The sequence below is a fragment of the Sminthopsis crassicaudata genome, chromosome 1 (genome assembly GCF_048593235.1).
Source record: "Sminthopsis crassicaudata isolate SCR6 chromosome 1, ASM4859323v1, whole genome shotgun sequence".
NCBI classification, from domain to species: Eukaryota; Metazoa; Chordata; class Mammalia; order Dasyuromorphia; family Dasyuridae; genus Sminthopsis; species Sminthopsis crassicaudata.
This window is the reverse complement of record NC_133617.1, coordinates 666,123,153-666,144,189: the sequence shown is the minus strand read 5'-3', so window position 1 is coordinate 666,144,189 and position 21,037 is coordinate 666,123,153. Positions and strand designations below refer to the sequence as shown.

At 42.3% G+C, this 21,037-nt stretch overlaps 1 protein-coding gene across 1 annotated transcript in view; it reads right to left on the bottom strand.

Annotated features, from left to right (window-relative positions):
- OBSCN (obscurin, cytoskeletal calmodulin and titin-interacting RhoGEF) overlaps window positions 1-21,037 on the bottom strand; it is a 318,398-nt gene that overhangs the window by 279,960 nt on the left and 17,401 nt on the right. The window contains 5 exon segments of the mRNA XM_074282618.1: window positions 789-1,064; window positions 2,015-2,281; window positions 3,376-3,681; window positions 5,250-5,510; window positions 5,625-5,894. Coding sequence (XP_074138719.1) covers window positions 789-1,064; window positions 2,015-2,281; window positions 3,376-3,681; window positions 5,250-5,510; window positions 5,625-5,894 — 1,380 coding nt within the window.

Genomic DNA, 21,037 nt, shown 5'->3' with positions numbered 1-21,037 from the left:
CTCCAAACTCTGAATTCTTGCTCAAGCTCGATGGAGAAATTTTCTTTCCTCAAAGAGTCCTATAAAACATGACTTCAAAATGATCTGTATTCAAGGGATGGCTGAGGACATGAGGAGACTGTCAGTGTGGACATTTCTCTCTTTAAGTGAATATCAGTTTAATAAATAAAATTACTTCTGATTAGGCTTGTGCTCCAAATACAGGCCACCATTTTTTTTCTTTGACCCTAATAAATCGATGGGCTACTAGCCGGGGCAGTGGATTGAGCAGGGGAGCCCCCGGGGTCAGCCTGGCTCAGAGACTTACTATCTGACTGATTGTTGTTTGCCTCAGTTTCCTCATTTGTAAAATGGAGGTAATAATGGCACCGACCTCCCAGGTTTGTAGTGAAGATCAAATAAGAAAACAAATGTAAATGCTTGGCGCGTACCGAGTGCTATTTAAATGTTAGCTGTTGTTGTTATAAGATCCTCCCCATCATATGAGGTAGGATTATTAACCCCATTTTATAGAGGAGAAAACTGAGGTCCAGAAAGGATGAGAAACTTGCCTAAAAGCAATTCCTCACTCACTACAAAAAGGTCTCCCATCCGGGATTCGAACCCAAGGCTCCTGATTCCAAGCCCAGAGCTCTCTCTCACCATAAACAACCGTGAGTCCACTTTGGAAACCGGATTTCCCACAAATGGGGAGGGGTGGTCCGGGCGGGAGCCCGCATCTCAGAGGGCAATCCTGGAGCCGGTGAGCCCGCGTCCCGCTCCCGCCCCGCCCGCCCGCCCGCGCGCACCTTGCACGGAGAGCTGGTAGGCGATGCGGTCCCCGGGACTGAGACACTCGTAGAGGCCGGCGTCGTCCCTCGCCACGTCTCGCACCCGCAGCACCCGCCGCTTCTCGGTGGCCTGGAGCTCATACTTGGGCCCGCTGGGCAGGGCCCGGCCGTCCTTCAGCCACGTCACGGCCGCAGCCTGGTCCGAGAGCTCGGCCAAGAGCTGGGCCTCCTCGTGCAGTCGGGCCGAGATCTTCTGCACGGCCGCAGACTTGTTGGTGATGCGCACCCGCGCGGCTGCAGCACCCGCCGGGAGACGGCGGGGGTGGGGGAGAGAAGGGGGGCCAAGCCGAAAGATGGGCAGAGTTAGGAGTGGGGGGCGGGGGGCAGATAAAGGATGGGCAGAGTTGGGAGGGCATGGTCAGGGAAGAAGGGAAGGGAAGAGAGAAAGGGGAAGGGGAGAGGGACAGGGGAAGGAGAGGGGCAGGGGGAAAGGCAAGAGGAAGGGGAGGGGAAAGGGAGAGGGAGAAATGGAGGAGAAAAGGAGGAAGGTAGGAAGGGAGGGAAGGAGGAAAAGAAAGAAAAGAAAGGAGAGAAGGAAAGGAGGAAGTGATCAAGAGGGGGAGGAAGGAAAAAAGGAAGGAGGGAGGATTTAAGACAAACTGCTTTCTAGCTGTAACACCCTCAGATTGTACTTGTGAAGCTAGCTATTAAAAGCAGAAGCGGCTTCTCCCAATTACATTTAATCTATTAGATCTGATCTAAAGCCAGTTTTTGGTCATTTCCACGCTGTTGAGCATTACACCTATGCACAAGAAATGTCTTTCATCATTTCCTCTCCCTCATGTCTCAAATCCAATTTTGTCAACTTTAAAGTCTCTCTAGTGATAAAGTCTATCTAGTGATAGCTCACATTTATAAACTGTTTTGAGATTAATAAAATGCTTTCTTCAAAGGGCCTGTGGAATAAAATGCTTTTACTCCCATTTTACAGATGGGAAACTGAACCTCAGAGTTTAGAGCAAGGACTCAAAGGTCCTCTGATTCCAAATGCAAGGGCCTTTCCACTACAGCACGGTACGCCCTTAGTCATCCATTCTACACACAAGAGGCACTTTTGAATGAATGGATTAAGGAAGATCCTAAGGTCCCAGTGGAGGTTCAAGAAAAGGAATCCACAGGCTCTGCCAGCAGATCTCACTGGGGTCAGGTACGTCTGTGGGTTGGGAAGGAAGCTGGAGTCCTACCTTTGACCTCCATCCGGATACTGCTTTCTATGCCATTGGCCACAAATTTGAGTTGAGCACCATCCAAGTTGGCAGGAACAGGACTGATAGTTAGGGAGTGTTGGGTGCCTTTGCAACGAATCACATATATGTCACTGACAGGCAGGGCTTGCCCATCCAAGAACCATTCACCAGAAGACGCCACGGTGAGGTCCACAGTGAAGGTCACCTCCCCACCAGCTACTGCTTCAACAGCTCGAAGGGGTGTCCTGACAGCCAGTTGGGGTTCTGAGGGGAAATGAGAGGGACCATAGGTCAGTCCTGGGGAGGCCCCCAAATCTGGAGTACTATGGACAAAAGGGTGACACAGGGGAAAGCAGAGAAGTAAGACTCACTCCTCCACACCCATCCTGCTCTTCCCATCTAATCTTAGCTAATTTATGTACTTTCCCAACCTTCAAAACCTGGATCCAAGGCACCATGATTTCCACCTACAAAAAGCAATGTCTATCCCTAACAATCAACAGAATTAATTATTAATTGAACATCCACAATAAGACTACAACAGAGGTTATAACTTGTAGATCATGCCCCCCCAAAGGGTCCGTTAATAAATTCAATATCTCCCTGTGAACTTGGATGGGAAATAATATCTCTCTTTACTTAATTACTAACCCCTAACTAAGAATTTAGCATTTCCTTCTATTCTCAATATAAACAACAAAATATGATTCTGAGAAAGCATCCTCACGTTTCATCAGATGGTCACGGGGGACTAGGACATAACAAATGCTAAGAACCCCAATCTAAAATAAGCGAGCTCTCTAATGAACCCAAGAAGGCTAAAGTCACCCTCCAAGTATTCTCACAAGGTAGGGAGAATCTTAATTGGGGCTCTCTTCCCTATCCCCTTTAAAATTAGGCACAATCTCCAGCCTCTGGCTCCCCTGATGGAGAAGGCCCCCCTCGTCCTCCTATCTCAGCTCAGAGAGAAGGTAGGACTGTCTTTGCTCCAGGGTGCCTGGCAGATATCCAGGCTGCCAAAGGAGTGAGTTAGAAGAACTTGTGGGGCTTGGGGGCATTTAGTATGATGTTACTGGGGTTGTAGAGAGGTGGAAGCCAAAAAAGGAACAAAAATATAATGATCATCAGAGCTCCCATCTCTAAGCCTCTGTAAGGCTTACAAGGCAAGTTCATCATGACAACACTGTGAGGTAGGCAGGCTAGGGATTATTATCCCCATTTAATAGAAGATCCTTGCCCAGGGTCACAGAGCCAGAAGTTCAAGCCTCCAAGTTTAATGTTCTTTTTTCTCCTCTGTCCCTCTCCCCTTCTCTCCCCACCCCCAGCTCCCCTCATGATGGGCCACAACACTCTCTTACCCAGGTGGATGGTTCCTGGAAACTCAAGGTAGGGGCCCTGGCCAAAACTGTTGAGGGCCGCCACTCGGAACTGATAGTCTCCAGCCTCTAGCAGACCGCTCACAGTCACTTCGAGCGTGGAGACTCTCTCTGCCTCATGGCACCGAGTCCACCGCTGGCTGCCCAGCCTCCTCTTCTCCACCAGGTAGCCATCAATGCCAACAGGCCGGTCCAGCTGTGGTGGGGACCAGCCAAGTGTCACAGAGCTGTCCGTTTTGGCCTTCACCACGGGTTCCGAGGGGGCTTGTGGAGGAGGCTTCCTGGGAGCTGGAGAGAGGAGCACCCACACACAAACACATAAGGAAGAAAGGGAGTGTGTAAAGGATAGTCACTTCTAGGAAGCCCCCAGCCCACTGCCTCCCACACCCAGCCCCAGAGACCAAGACAAGGGGGCCCTTCTTACAGTTTAGGAATTCCCATGGGATGTTTAATGGATGAAATGGAAAGAAGTTAAGAATCCAAGGGTCTCAAAGCCGGAGATTCAACCACCAACCATTATACTCAAACCACTCCTGAGCAAGAATCTTCTCTATAGTTTCCCCAAAGGCCTCCAGTTTGTATGTGAATACCTCCATGGATAGGGAGTTTACTACCTTCCAAAACAGCCAGCTCATTCCACTACTGAATTGATCTCATAATTAAAAAGTTCTGCTATCAACCCCAAATTCTTCTCTTTATGATGTCCACTCCTCAGTCCTAGTTCTGCCCTGTGGCCACAAAGAATGAATCTGTTCCCTCTTCTATATGACAAGCCTTCCTTCTTTATGATATTGCTCATTTTATGTAAAAGCCCAAGGTTATAAGAAATTGAGATCAAACACAGTATCCTTATTCCCACATTTCTGCCTTTTCCATTAAACTGAACTATCTCCCTGATACTCTCATGCTGCCCTACTGAGCAGTACCTAAAACTTTAGTGTGAATGAGTTTAATATATGCTCATTCCCAAAGGGAACATAGAAAGACCAATGATGCTGTGGCCCCAAACCAAAATGGTCATATCAAGAACCATGAGAAGCCAGTGTAGAAATCTAGGGAGGCAATATAGTACAGTAGGAATATAATAATATAGAATATAGTACAGTGCTTGTCCCTTTGAGATCGGTTTAAATCTCAGATCTGACAGCGATGTGCCTCTGATGGAGTCAGTTTCTGAGCTTGACTCCATATCTGTAAAATATGTCTGTCTCCTTCATGGGGCTGTTGGAAGGTAACCCCTTGGAAATAGGGGTTGTTAGGTTGGGGTTGGAGGCCCCACATCACACCAGGTCGATGGCCAGATCTAGTCTTTCAATGCATGGGACTGATCATGTCTATCCTATGCAAGAGCAGGGAGATGAAAGATGGGAGCTATAGGATTGTAGGGCCTGGGATCTGATGGAAAAGATTATAATTTCAGAGTAATTTTACAGATATGGAAACCACGGCTCTTCTCCCAAGCCAGAGTTCTTCCAATGTGTCACTCAGTCATCAAGGACTAGAGATGACCTTAAAGGGCATTGAATCCAAACTCCTCACATTTCATATGGGGAAACTGAAGCCAAGAGTCACTCATCCAGGCTTGCCAGGTTGCAAATGGCAGAGCCAGGATTCTAATGGAACTCTGTCTTTCCTTCTCCAAATGTAGAGCGGGCTTCTGGGATCAGTGTCCAGAAAACCTAACCCTGCAGATGATCCCCAAGAACTAAGTCCAAGCACTGAATTTTTCCTTTTGGCCTCAGGATCCACTCTATGGCCTGTGGAGTCAACCCACCAGTCCCACCTGGACCACATGGCGCCTCAGGATGCCCAGATTCTACTCCCCCCCCACCTATGGTCCTGGCTGCAGGTCTCACCGGACACAAAGAACTGGGTGGAGGTCCTGCACTCGCCAGCCAGGAAGGCGACCTCTCCGGCATCCTCCTGGCGGCACTGTTTGATGGTCAGGGTGTGGCAGGTGCCTGTGGAAGTGATGGTCGTGCGGTCCCCAGCCTTGACCTCCTCCTGGTTCCTCAGCCACCGGATGGGCTCGGCTGGGTCTGCCAGCTCCACACAGAAGATGGCCGTATCCCCGGTCAGCACCATGGTCTTCCTTGGGAGCTTCTTGGTGATGTTGCCTGGAGGGAGAGAGAGGGATGAGGGAGAGGCGGGGTGTTATAATAAGCCCACTGCCCACTTTCTTGGAGACCCCAGTGCAGCCCCAGCCCCTGCTCCAGCCCCAGGGGACCTGCCTTGGACAGAAAGCTCGGCAATGGTCCTGCTGCCCTCCTTCATCTCACAGATATAAACGGCGTCATCATCCGTGGTGACGTTCTGCACTGTCAGCCTGCGCCATGTGCCTTCCTCCTCGATGTGATACTTGTTGCTTTGCCGCAATCTGGTCTCCTCCTTATACCAAGAGGCCTCGGTGGCGGGCAGGGGCACCTCGCATTGGAACATGGCGGCCTCCTTCTCCCGGACCTCCAAGTCGTGTAGCTTCTTCTTGAAGGGCACAGTGGGCTCTGGGGATAAGGGGACACAGGTAAGAGGAAGGAAAAGATAGGGAGGGAGAGGCAGAACTTGAGACTGAGACTGCAAAGGAAGCAGGGGCAAGGGGAATGCCCAGAAATGACAGCTTGGGAGAAATGGGGGAAGAGACACAAAATGAGGGCAGGGGAGAGGCACCCAGAAACTGAAGATGGAGAAGGGAGGAGGGAAATGTTTTCAGGAGGGGCTTGGGGGAGGCAGTAAAGTCAGAACAGAGAAGAAGACAGGTGGTAGAGAGGAATCCCCAGAACTGAAGAGACAAAGAAGAAAGGAAATTAAAGAAGAGGAGAGGAAAGGAGGAGAGGAGGGGAGGAGAGAGGAGAGGAAGGAGGGGAGGGAGAGGAGGAGAGAGAAAAAAGGAAGGAAGAAAAGAGAGAGGAAGGAAATGGGAGGTAAAGAGATATGAGGAGAGAAAGAGGGAAGGAGGGAGGAAGGATTTATTAAGGGCCTACTATATGCCAGGCATTGTGCTAAATGCTTTACAAATATGTAATTTTATCTGTATAACAAATATGGGAGATCGGTATTGTTTTATCCTAATTTTTCATTTGAGACAGGAAAAAAGATACAGAATATTCTGTGTGTGACAGAATATTCAGTTTCGTGCTATGTAAAATAAAGGTTAGATTAGCTGACCTCTATGGCTGCTTCCAGCTAGGTCCATGATATTTCTGTGTGTGTGTGTGTGTGTGTGTGTGTGTGTGTGTGTGTGTGTATGTGTGTGTGTGTGTGTGTGTGTGTGTGAGATATGAATCATTATTGCTAAACTCAGCTGATGATGGTATTTGGGGAGTTATTGTGTTCAGTTCACTCCCAGTGTTAGGAATCTCACATATGCAGAGTGAAACAGGGAAAAAGTATTTAGTGACTAAAGTGAGGGAGGGGAGACCCTGGGAGATGGACAGTGGGAGAAATGTCAAGAGCCTCAAAAAGAATGGGGAAGAATATCTCCGCCCCCCCATGAAAAGTGGAAGAGAGGAAAAGAGAAGAGAGCATCAAAGCAGTCTAGAGTAAGACAGACAATGGGGGAAGTCTGGGAGGATAAAAATGGATGGTGAGTGATATTTGTCCTGAGCCTGAAAGGAGAGAGATTAGGAGGAGGCTCCTATAGTTAGAGACAGGAGAGATTAGAGGAAGAAAGAAATCTGAGTCTGAAGGCACTGGAGAAGGGAGATAGAAAAACAGGGAGATGAGAAGTGAGAGAAATGCTCAGAACCAAAAATCCAGGAAAGAGATGCACATTCAGAGTGAGAGCTGGGAAAGTTGTTGGAGATACTCAGAAATCGAAAGGGGATGTGAATGGCTGGTAAGTGGAGAAGGAATAGAGACAGAGGCAGATGCTGAGAAAAGTTCTGAGGTCCTGAGAGACCAAGGGAAGTGTATAGGGAAGGAGGGAGTTGATAAGAGAGAGATGCCCAGAGTCAAGAAAGAGATAAGACACTCTTTGCAGATGAGATGATGGTATACTTAGAGAACCCCAGAAATTCTAATAAAAATTTATTAGAAATAATTCACAACTTTAGCAAAGTTGCTGGATACAAAATAAATCCACATAAATCCTCAGCATTTTTACATATCAGCAACAAAATGCAACAGCAAGAGATACAAAGAGAAATTCCATTCAAAATAACTGTCGAGAGTATAAAATATTTGGGAATACATCTACCAAAAAATAGTCAGGAATTATATGAGCAAAATTACAAAACACTTGCCACAAAAATTAAGTCAGATTTAAATAATTGGAAAGACATTCATTGTGCTTGGATAGGCCGAGCGAATATAATAAAGATGACAATACTCCCCAAACTAATCTATTTATTTAGTGCTATACCAATCAGACTCCCAAGAAACTATTTTAATGACCTAGAAAAGATAACAACAAAATTCATTTGGAAGAATAAGAGGTCGAGAATTTCAAGGGAATTAATGAAAAAAAAGTCAGATGAAGGTGGTCTAGCTGCACCTAATCTAAAGCTATATTATAAAGGAGCAGTCACCAAAACCATTTGGTATTGATTAAGAAATAGACCAGTCGATCAGGGGAACAGATTAGGTACACAGGACAAAAATGGGGTACAAATATAGCAATCTAGTATTTGACAAACCCAAAGATACCAACATTTGGGATAAGAATTCATTATTTGAAAAAAACTGTTGGAAAAACTGGAAATTAGTATGGCAGAAACTAGATATGGATCCACACTTAACACCATATACCAAGATAAGATTAAAATGGATCCATGATTTAGGCATAAAGAATGAGATCATAAATAGACTAGAGGAACAGAGGATAATCTACCTCTCAGACCTGTGGAGGAGGAAAAAATTTATGACCAAAGGAGAACTAGAGATCATTATTGATCACAAAATAGAAGATTTTGATTACATCAAATTAAAAAGCTTTTTGTACAAACAAAACTAATGCAAACAAGATTAGAAGGGAAGTAACAAATTGGGAAAATATTTTTACAATTAAAGGTTCTGATAAAGGCCTCATTTCCAAAATATATAGAGAACTGACTCTAATTTATAAGAAATCAAACCATTCTCCAATTGATAAATGGTCAAAGGATATGAACAGACAATTCTCAGATGATGAAATTGAAATTATATCCACTCATATGAAAAAGTGTTCCAAATCACTACTGATCAGAGAAATGCAAATTAAGACAACTCTGAGATACCACTACACACCTGTCAGATTGGCTAAAATGACAGGAACAAATAATGATGAATGTTGGAGGGGATGTGGGAAAACTGGGACACTGATACATTGTTGGTGGAGTTGTGAAAGAATCCAGCCATTCTGGAGAACAATTTGGAACTATGCCCAAAAAGTTATCAAACTGTGCATACCCTTTGACCCAGCATTGCTGCTATTGGGCTTATATTCCAAAGAAATACTAAAGAAGGGAAAGGTACCTGTATGTGCCAAAATGTTTGTGGCAGCCCTTTTTGTAGTGGCTAGAAACTGGAAAATGAATGGATGTCCATCAATTGGAAAATGGTTGGATAAATTATGGTATATGAACGTTATGGAATATTATTGCTCTGTAAGAAATGAACAGCAGGATGAATAGAGAGAGGTTTGGAGAGACTTAAATCAACTGTTGCTGAGTGAAATGAGCAGAACCAGAAGATCACTATACACTTCAACAACAATACTGTATGAAGATGTATTCTGATGGAAGTGGATATCTTCAACATAAAGAAGAGCCAACTCACTTCCAGTTGATCAATGATGGACAGAAACAACTACACCCAGAGAAGGAACACTGAGAATTGAATGTAAACTGTTAGCACTACTGTCTACCTACCCAGGTTACTTATACCTTCGGAATCCAATTCTTACCATGCAACAAGAAAAATTGGATTTACACACTTATATTGTTTCTGGGTTATATTGTAACACATTTAATATATATGGGATTGCCTGTCATCTAGGGGAAGGAGTAGAGGGAGGGAGGGGAAAATTTGGAAAAATGATTACAAGGGATAATGTTGTAAAAAAATTACTCATGCATATGTACTGTCAAAAAAATTATAATTATAAAATTAATTTAAATTTTTTTAAAAAGAGATAAGAGAGATGCCCACACAGTTAGAGACAGACTAAAGATAGACTGAAAATGGGAGGGGAGGAGAGATGTTGGGACTAGGGCAAAGAAAGAGAGGGAGGGATGCTTAAAGCCTAAGAAACTAAGGAAAGATAAGAGAGAAAGTCATACAGATTATGAAACAGGAGAGATAATAAGTAGGAGAGAAATGCCTAGAGTCTGGAGGGGGAAGCTAGAGTGAATGGTGTGATTGGTGCTTGGTGGGTTTAGGAGTCCAAGAAGCCTTTCTGGTGAAGGGAAATTAATTTTAAGGAGAATTTAAAAGAGAAGGAAAAGCAGAAGCTGTGGTAGAAGTCTGGGTAAAGAGATGGATGGACATGAAAGGAAGTTTGCTTAAGGTGCCTATCCTTGTCCAAATGTGAAGGAAAAAAATTTGAAACCATTGGAAAAATTAACTAATAGAAGTCTGATGCAAAGGTAGAGGTAATAAGCATTTTTAAATAATTAATTAATTAATTAATTGCTATGGGCACTGTGCTAAGCAGTGGAGATACAGAAGGAAGACATAACTGTCCCAGCAAAGAGAGAGAGAGACAGAGAGACAGATACAGAGAGAGAGACAGAGACAGAGAGAGACAGAGAGAGACAGAGAAAGACAGAGAGAGATGATAATGATGAGCAGACTGATTTCAGAAAAGCCTGGAAAGACTTACATGAACTGATGCTGAGTGAAGTGAGCAGAACCAGAACAACACTGTATACAGTATTGTGTGGATGTTCAACTTTGATAGAGTTAGAGCTCCTTACCACAAACAGTGATCCAAGACAATTCCAAAAGACTCATGATGGAAAATCCATCTACATCCAGAGAAAGAACTGTGGAGTCTGACTGCAGATTGTAGCATACTATTTTTACTTTTTTTGTCTTTTCTTTCTTGTGATTTTTCCCCTTTTGTTTGGATTTTTCTTTTACAACATTACTAATGTGGAAATATGTTTAATATAATTGTACATGTATAACCAAATCAGATTGATTCTCTTCTTGAGGAGGGAAGGAGGGAGAAAAAAGTTTTATAAAAGTGAACACCGAAAACTAACTTTACATATAATTGGAAAAAATAAAACACTATTAAGTGGGGAAAAAATAAATCCCCACTAAGAATGAAGAGATAGAAGGGAGAGGGGGAGAAAGACAGAGACAGAGATAGAGGAATAGAGACACAGAGAGATAGAGACAGACACACACACACACAGAAAGAGAGAGAGAGAGAGAGAGAGAGAGAGAGAGAGAGAGAGAGAGAACACCCTCAAGAATCTGACAAAGTGAGGTTGCAGATAAAACAGAAGAAGAAATAATACAACGGGATAGCCAGGCGGGCACTGGACTGGAGGAGGATTGAAACAGATGCACTGGAATCACTACTGCTGGCCAAGGCCCATGTCCCTGTCTCCCAAAGAAACTCCCTTTCTTCCTTGAGAACTCCAGCCCACACAAACATGCTCCCGCAGGACTTTCTGTGCTTGGCCCACACTCTGGCTCTTGCGCTGTCATAGCCAGTCTTGGTTCCTCCTTTCCCCTAATTCAGCATGAGCTCTTCCAGGGCAGGGATCTGGTGCCCTCTCCTCCTCCTCCTATATCTCCTCCTCTTCCCTCAATCAGGGCCAACTCAGGAAAGGATTTGTTAACTAATTTGTGGGTTTACTTTCATTCAATGAGCCCCAAAGGGCACTATTTCCCAAATGACTCTGAAGGGTCCCTCACAATTCCTGGCACCACACACACAAATGCTGCTGCAGTTCAGGCCCTCGGAGTATCTCAGGGCTTGTAGAAACCTCAGAAGCAATCCACACAATCCTTAATGACACAATAATCCATTCTGCAGTATCCCTACCAAGTGGTTGTCCAGCCCCTGGACACAAGTGGGGAACAAACACCCTTACCTCCAGAAGCAGCCCATTCTACTTTGAGACAGCTCCAATTGTTGGAATGATTCTTCCCCCACCCCACCATTTTGTTTTTAATCCTGCCTTCTGGGACCCAGCATAATAAAATCTAACTCCTCTTCTACAAGACAGGCCTTCACACACTTGAATCCAACCATCACTTCATCAGGCTTCCTGGGGAATCATAACAATGTAATTGGTCTCATTATGCATGTGCTGACTGGGTAATTTTATAGCACTGATCCATTAAAACCTTCATCTCTCTTACCTCCTATTCCTCACTGATTCAAGTATAACTCTTGATCTTGGCATTTGAAGCCCTCCACAATCTGGAGCCATCTTTCCTTTCCTTCAAGATGTTTTCAATTACATTGGACAATCTTTCATCCTTGTTGTGTCCTTTCTCACCTCTGAGCCTTTTCTGTAATTACTGTATTTACTAAAACTTTTCACAAGAAATCTCTCTTCTGGATAACCCTAGCATGATGAGCATTAGTTAATATGAAACTCAGATAATACCCACCTAATCTATCTTCATGTTCTCCAGACTTACTCAGATCTGGCAGATTTTATGGCCAACAAGCAGGACCTTCTGGATCTCAGGCCCATCTCCATGCCCCAGTAACCTGGAGGAGCAGGAGCTGGAGCTGAGTAGAGGTGTCCTTAAACAATGGACCTTTATTTAAGTTTCTCTGCTCTCTTTCCTACTAAATGCTGGATGACTGAAAACATGTTGAATGAGCTGCCTGTTGGTAGGATGTATTTAGAAAGTGGATTCCAAATTCTCTGCAGAAAGACATTGACTTGTTCCTGGTTGAGCCCAGCACCTCAGAATAATCCAAACCATTGCCTCTTTTGGCACTGAGACCCACACTTCATATAGGGAGCAATCTGACTACCTTTCTGAAGCATTCTAGTCATACCTATAAAGTCAGAAATGGGATTACTCGTTCATGAATGAGAGATTCATGCTCCCAAAACATATTTCAACAGACTGGACTAGGAAGCTGGAGTCAACCAAACAGGGGGAAAAAAAAGAAAGAAAAGAACAAGATGCGATAGAAAGAATATTAAGTCTAAAGTCAAAAGACCTAGATTCAAATTCTGGCTTTGACATGTACTATTTAGGTGACCACAGTAAATATCTTCTTTTCTCTGAGATATTTCTTCCTTCTTTATAAAGTGATAATATTTCATCTACTTGTCTCATAGAATTGTAAAGAAGAAAAATCTTCATTAGCCTTATAGAGCTTTAGAAATAGGAGTTCTTATTATAAATGTTTAGTTCTGCCCTCAGATCCAAAAACTCAATTGTAATTGCAGAAGGAATAGCTACTGGAATGAACTTAAGTGAAAAAGACTGGAGGATTCAAGTGGACCTCAAGCTCAGTATGAGTCAATTGTGTAATTTGGCAGCCAAAAGAGCTCATGCTGGTCTTTTGTTTGACTCTAGAATGCTATATTCAATTAGAATGACACATTTTAGGAAGCATTTTGACAAACTGGGACCAGAAGTAGATGACCAGGATTAAGAGAGGATTTGGTTCGAAGAAAATATTGATTGAACAGGGAATTTTTAAGACTGTTGGGAAGAAATGACAAAAAGAGATTGTTATTAACTCTCTTAAGGTATCTGAAGATATTATTGCATAGAAAAGGAATCAAACTTTTTCTAAAATAAGAATTGGACAAATATAGTTATATTTGTAGTTGATACAATTGATAAAGTAGTAGACATAGTTGATAGAGCACTGGACTTCCAATAAGAGAGACTTGAGTTCAAGTCCTCAATCAGAGACTGTGTCACCTGACAAGTTCTTTGATCCCGCTCTGCTTCAGTTTTCTCAACTGTCAAGTGGAAATAATAATAATATCTCTCTCATGGGGTTATGAAGCTCAAAGGAGTTATATGTAAAGCATTTTGTAAACCTTAAATATCAATTATTATGTTAGCTATTAAATTATAGAAAGACTGATTTCAGCTCAAAGTAAAGGAAATTTACTAATTAGTCATGAAGTTAGTAGTCATGAAAATGACTATATCAAGAATATAATAATTTCTACATCAAAACAGATCTCCAACCAGAGATCATATGTCAGCCTGTCAGGAATATTATAGGAGGAATTTCTGTTCATGTGGAGGGTTGGTCTATAAGATCCTTAGGGCAGTAGCAGTAGAAGAGCCTGGAGTCAGGAAGATTCATCTTTGTGAGCTAAAAATCTGGCTTCAGATACCTACTAGCTGCATGGTCCAGAGCAAGTCACATAACCCTGTTTGGCTCAATGTCCACATTTGTAAAACGAGCCAGAGAAGGAAATGGAAAACCACTCCAGAATTTCTGCCAAGAAAACTCCAAATAGAATCCCCAAGAGCCAGACACAACTGAAGAGCAACAAGATCTCTAAGGTCCTTCTGACCTCTGAAATCCTACAATTCTATAAATGTCTCCTAAGGATCTTCAAATATATATTATTCTGCCTATCTTATTTCCCATTCATGCAAGTGATAATTGTTAGGTTGTAAGCTCATCAGAGGAAAGCATTATTTTGTGTCTTCCTTCTGTATTTCCACTGCTTAGCATAGTACCCATAGTAATTAATTAATTAATGATTTAAAAATGCTTATTGGCTCTACCTTTGCATCAGACTTCTATTAGTTGACTTTTTCAATGGTTTCAAATTTTTTCCTTCACATTTGGACAAGACTAGTCACCTTAAGCAAACTTCCTTTCAGGTCCCTCCATCTCTTTACCCAGACTCCTACCACAGCTTCTGCTTTTCCTTCTCTTTTAAATTCTCCTTAAAATCAATTTCCCTTCACCAGAAAGCTTTCCTGGACTCCTACACGCACCAAGCACCAATAACATCATTCCCTCTAGCTTTCCCATAGTCTTATGTTGACTACATCCTCTCAGGAATAGGGTAATCACAGGGAAGGAAGGTGAAGGGAACTGGCCTGGATATTAACTTAGATCACTGATTTTGAGGTGACCTAAACTTTCCTAGGTACTTGTTTATATTTCTTGTTTATGTCTTGCTGGAAGGGGAGGTGGAATTAGATCTCTGTCAGCTGAAAATTAAGGTATTGGATTGGATGATCTTTGAGCTCCCTCCCATCTCAAAATCTCCTATTTCTAAATTGACAAGGGATTAGCAGCGGTATGAATGGAACCTACAAAGCTTCCAACCAATCAGTCAGAAGGCCTTTGGATTGGTTGAGAATGAACCTGGGGGTTGGAAGAACAGATCAGTAAGCTCAAGTCAGGATGGGATGAATCTAAAATTTAATATGGGGATATTCTGAAGAGAAGAGGGTTTATATTCAGTGTTATAAAAAAAAAAGCTGGTGGTCCAAGAGAAAGGAAAATCAAATTTTAGGTGCTTAGCCTAATTTTATAATAGCAGCTCACATTTATAAAGCACCTTAAAGTTGTCAAAGAACCTGACAGCCATTATCTTGCAACACTCCTGAGAGGTGAATGTTCATATTATTCTATTTGAGGATAATGGAGGAACCTAAATCATAAAAAGGGTAAGTGATACCTGTTCTGGTATCAGTGTTTGAGAAATGTTTGAGTGTTTGAGAAGGAGTTTGACAGAACCTCTTAATTCCAAATCTAGCATTCTAAGCATCATATGATATTGCCTCTAGTTTGAAAGCTGATTCCTGATCGATGACTTGGATGGCTTCTCATGCATGTACATTTAATGATCTTCCTCTTGTGTGTTAATATATTATGTTCTCTAGCCCCTTGTGAAAAAAGCCCAAGAAAACACCCATTTACAGTATCTGTACTGTACAGATTCAGAGTGGAGGAAAATGGGAAGCAGAGACCAGAGCAGATTATCCATCAATGGTGGCAGTGGACAGCAGACAGAGAAAATAGGACCAATAATTGGGAATCAGGTGCAGGAGGTATCTAAAACCAGGATGCCAAATAGGCTCAGGAATCTAGAAAGGTCTAAAAAACCTGAAGTGTTGAACCCCAACAAGAATCAGAAATCACGGACAGTTTATTTAGTAAATAGAGAAAAGATCCAAGGCAATCCCAATAAATTCTGGTGTAAGGAATCTTAGTGAGTAAGGAATCTTAAGTAGTCTTAGCCATGTCTTCTATGTAACTTTTTGCTGAGAACATGAGAATGTACTTACAAATATCTGAAGGAATTCCAGGAAAGCACAAAGAAGCTGAAAGGCTACTATTCTAGTGCATCAATCAATCAATTAAGTAATGAGTATTCTTTAATGAAGGTCTGTGTTCACCCCAGAAACCTGACAAGTTTCTTGAGTAAAATACAGTCCTCCTAAAGGAATTAACAAATATTCTCTTTGGTGGGTTTCTTGTGATGAAGCAACTTGTGCCTGGGAGGTTGCTATGTCTTAAGAGTCACAGATCAAATGATAATACTTAGTGTAGTACCTTTTTTGTTCTCAACCTATAAAAACTCCTTAATGAAAAGGCACTTTGAGGATTTGGGCTAGGAAGACTTGTACAAACTTGTCTAGCAATGGTTCCCACTTGAGACTCTGAATAGCTGTAATCATGAGTTCTCCCAGCCAAGGAATTCAGATGTTGGTGCTTCCTCAGAGTGGTGATGATGTATGTTGTATGTTGTTTGTTTGTTATAGTGGCTACTATGTTTGTTAATTGTGTATTACTTTTATGCTACAAGTTTCCTCTTCTCTTATGTTTATTATATCTAATGTTTATTATTATTCTCTTTGTATTTTATTTATGTTATCAAGGTTCTGAGCAGTAATAAACTTGTAGCTACCCTCTTTAAGACTATGCTTGTTGAATGCAAATTCCAAACCTAAATTAATCTTATCTCTGAATAGAAAATGCCACCTGCATCCAGAATAAGAACTATGGATATTAAATGTAAATCAATACATGTTATATTCACTTCTTTTCCTCTCCCATGGTTTTTCCTTTTTGTTCTGATATTTTTCTCCTTACATGATTCATAGAGAAATGTGTATTAAAAGGTTAACATATATGAATAACTAGAAAAAATAAAACAATCAATTTTAATAAAGTAAATAGAAAAAAGAGTCCTGCATCTGAATACCCAAGACCCCTGAACTAATTCCAAGAAGAGAAGGTGGTGGCCCAGGAAGAAAACATTTCATCAAGGCTTGAGACCTAAAGCAGGATACTTGAATCCAACCCTACCTCAAACTACAATTGGATCATAACAAGTAATTGCAAATTTCTAACCAGTTTGTAGGGGGAACTGCCTTCCAGGCAGAGGGCCTTTCCTCACAATGGCAGAATGTCAGGCTGCTATATATAGACTAAGAGTCCCAAGGATGAGTGTGTTGAAGTTTAGTAATTCAGCCACCACTGTTGTCACTTCACTTAGCTGTGATGACTCTTATGGGAGCTAAAAACCTGTACAGAAAATTCGAGTATATCATTCCCTAGACTCAATTCTCAGAGCTCAGCAGGTATTTAAAACACCAAGGCTGGAAGACATGTTAGAACATAGAACCCTGATAATCTGAGCTTTAGATCACAGATTTTTAGACCTAAGAAGGGCCTCAGAATCTAGAACAGAAATTGTTAGAGCTAGAAAGGACCCAGAGATAATCTAGTCCAGGAGATTTTGATCTGTAATCCATGGACAACCCCCTTCCCCAAAGGATCTATGAACTGGAATGGAAAAAATTTCACCTTTATTTTCATTAACCTCTATCTTAAATTTGGCCTTTCATTTGATTATTTCAAAATGTGATTCTGAAAAGGAGCCCATAAGCTTTCCCTGATAGCCAAAGTGGTCCAGAACACAGAAAACATTAAAAAGTCCTGATTTAGTCCAACATGATATCTTGAGATTTGAAGCCCAGAAAGTGGCAATGATTTCCCCAAGAAGGTTACAGAGTAGAATCAGAACTAGAACCTAAATGTTCTGGCCCTTAGGCCAGGGCTCTTCCTTCTATTGCATGTATATTTAATAGTTTGACAACAGCTAAATGCATTTTTCTCATAAGTGACCATGTCCCAGGTAAATCAGGGAAATGAACCACATTCTTGAGGATATTCTGAGAGAAGATGGGACCAGGAGAGACCCTTGTCTGTGGGTCTTTCTTGGGGCGGGGAGAAGGAAGTAATGATCTGAGCCCCTAAACATTTGGGCCCAGGGTTGTGCCTGTCAGCTTAAGAGATGGCCCTGCCCTTCCCCATTCCTCCTCCCCATCCCTCTTTCCTCCTTCCAGACACAAATTCACCCCCACTCTTGACATTGAGCTCAGCTCTTCCTGAAGCAGGTGCTGCTCCCAGTACATCTCCCTAAATTGTTCCTCCTTCCCTGCCTGTTGCTGCCTGGGACATTGGATGCCCACAGTGCTTTGTCAGAAAGACATCTAGGAAAGAAAAGTTTCACTCTCTCCCCCAACAGCCCAGTCCATCCCTTCAGCCTAAGCTGAGGCTTGTCACCTAGATCCCTTCCCATGCAGTTGGGGCCTAGTTTCTTCTCCTACTGCCCTGCTGGACCTTGGAAAACAGCTGGTTTTATAAGCCAAAAAGCCCCTCCCCATTAACCTGCAAATCTCATCCTGGCATTCTAACTCCTCTAACATCCAGGCTCTCCTTCCTAATTCTCCAGGCCCTATGATCCAGAAGCCTTCACTCTAGTGAAGCTCCTTATGAGACTCCTAACACACACTATGTGCATCTCCCGTCTTTGCTGAATTGCCTCCTCCCCTTCTTCTTCTCCAATTCTTACCCATCTTTTAAGACCCGGTTCAAAACTCCCTTTCTTGAGCAGAACCAGGAGATCACTATATACTTCAACAACAATACTGTATGAGGACATATTCTGATGGAAGTGGTTATCTTCAACATAAAGAATCCATCTCACTTTCAGTTGATCAATGATGGACAGAAACAACTACACCCAAAGAAGGAACACTGAGAATTGAATGTAAACTGTTAGCACTACTGTCTATCTACCCAGGTTACTTATACCTTCGGAATCCAATTCTTACCATGCAACAAGAAAATTGGATTTACACAATATATTATATCTAGGTTATACTGTAACACATATAAAATGTATGAGATTGCCTGTCATCTAGGGGAGGGAGTAGAGGGAGGGAGGGGAAAATTTGGAAAAATGAATTACAAGGGATAATGTTATAAAAAAAATTACTCATGCATATATACTGTCAAAAAATTATAATTATAAAAATTAATTAAAAAAAACTCCCTTTCTCCAGGAAGACTTCCTTGATAAAATACAGGGGCTATAACTGATGATCTCCAAGGCTCTTGCCAGCTCTGACATTCTAGATGCTAAGATCCTTTTCAGATCCAAGATTCTGTGTCCTAAGTTTTCTCCCAACTCTGACATTCTACATTCTAAGGGAGGAAGCAGAAGGGGCAGAACAGGAGAAACAGGCACAAAGAGGCACTGAGAAAGAGGCTGCAGTAAGAGCAGGAGTCTTGATATCAGAGGCCTGAGCTGTAATCTCAGCTCTGATACTTACAAAATTAATAAAAATTAACTCTGAACCTCAGGCTTCATGGGGCAATTTGTGGATAAAAGATCATAAAAATGTATTATTATTACTGTTATCCTTCATCTCCTTTCTGTGGCATATAAGAGTTAGCTGGTCTTCCAGGGCTGATTATTCACCTTTAGGTATAGTCCTACCTCTAGGCAAATAAAATACTGAAGGTTAGCACTGAGAGAGAACAGGGGATGGTGTAGATTAGAGGCAAGATTATGGACTTTGATGGCTCCTCGTAGTCAAGGTTTGGTGAGGGACTGCTAAAAGGAATTAGGATCCAAGAGGCTTCCCACTATCCCTGCCCAAAGAACATTTTTTTCTTTTCTTAATGTACTTTCCACACTTTGTCCTTTCAACTATGGTCTTCATCCAACTACTGAGAAGTAGGCAAGGCAGGAAGGGATAGTCTCCATTTGGCAGATGGAGAAAATTGGGCCTCAACAAGAAGGAGACTTTCCTAGGAATCAGGGGTTAAACAAGTGCTGGAACTCCGGTCTCCTGCTTTCCAGGCTAGGATTCTAGATTTCTCTTTCTTTCTCTATTACATTACTTCCCTCTTACTAACTACCAGTAATGAAAACTGAAGTCAGAAAATTATACAGACATTTGGTTAAATGGAAAGATTTTATGGAAAAGAGACCTATAGCATTCTTCTGGGAAAAGAAGGATGAATCCAGTCAAAGGACACTAGGAGCACAGAGGAAGCAAAGGCTCAACAATTCTGTGCCCTATGTTCCTTAAATATTCCAAGACCTCTTCCCATTTCTAGCACTTTATGTTCTATATTCTGGAGCCCTGCCCTCGGACCTATGTTCTCCAGTTTATTCCAGCTCTGGCATTCTATGTTCTCTATTTGAAAACGCTTTCTAATGCTGCCCTTCTATGTCCTAAGATCTTTTCCAGCTCTGATATACTATTTTCTCCGATCTTTCTCAGTTCTAACATTCTTTGTTCTCTATGAGGCTGAGAGAATCTATTCCCTACCTAATAATAACCCACAGCTCATCCTCTCCATTCCTGATACCTATCCCAGCCTGAGGAATGGGAATAACTCCCTTGTCATCAGGGTGACTCATAGTCCCAGACAATGTGATCTGCAGAGGGGAGGCCTGATTCCTCAATCTGCAGGGGTGGATACTATCACCCTACAATGCCTCCCATATTTGGTCAGGATATGTGACCCACGGGGCTAAAAAAAAAAAATGATGATAACTCGCATTTCTTTTAGATTTATAAACCACTTTTTTTCTGCATAATGAGCCTGTGAGGTGTTTACGTGTAAATATCATTGCCCTCATTTCACAGAGAATAAATCCTAGGTGAAGTAATTGGCCGAGGGTCACATAGTTAGCCATTGTAGGCATCAGGAGATGAATGCTGGTCTTCCTGGCTACAAATAAGCAGCTTTCCCCATCATATCATGCTATTTCTTTATCTCAATTATGGCATGAGAACTCCTTGGGTGGGGAACCAAGATGGGGTGAAAGTGGTTCTAATTCTTAAGATTGAGAAGGAACTTGAAAGAATCAATTCTTCTATTTCTCTAAGAAGGACAGACTTAGGAATGGGGGAACCAAGGACTTGAGGAGAATCAATTCTTCTGTCTCTCTAAGGACAGACTTAGGAATGGGGAACCAAAGACTTTGAGGAGAATCATTTCTTCTATCTAAGAAGGATAGACTTAGGAATGGGGAACAAGGACTTTAAGGAGAATCAATTCTTCTATCTAAGAAGGACAGACTTAGGAATGGGGAACCAAGGACTTTGGGAGAATCAATTCTTCTGTCTCTCTAAGGACAGACTTAGGAATGGGGGAACCAAGGTTTTTGAGGAGAATCGATTCTGTCTCTCTAAGAAGGACAGACTTAGGAATGGGGGAAACCAAGGACTTTGGGGGAGAATCAATTCTTCTGTCTCTCTAAGGGACAGACTTAGGAATGGGGGAACCAAAGACTTTGAGGAGAATCATTTCTTCTATCTAAGAAGGATAGACTTAGGAATGGGGGAACCAAGGACTTTAAGGAGAATCAATTCTTCTATTCTAAGAAGGACAGACTTAGGAATGGGGGAACCAAGGACTTTGGGGAGAATCAATTCTTCT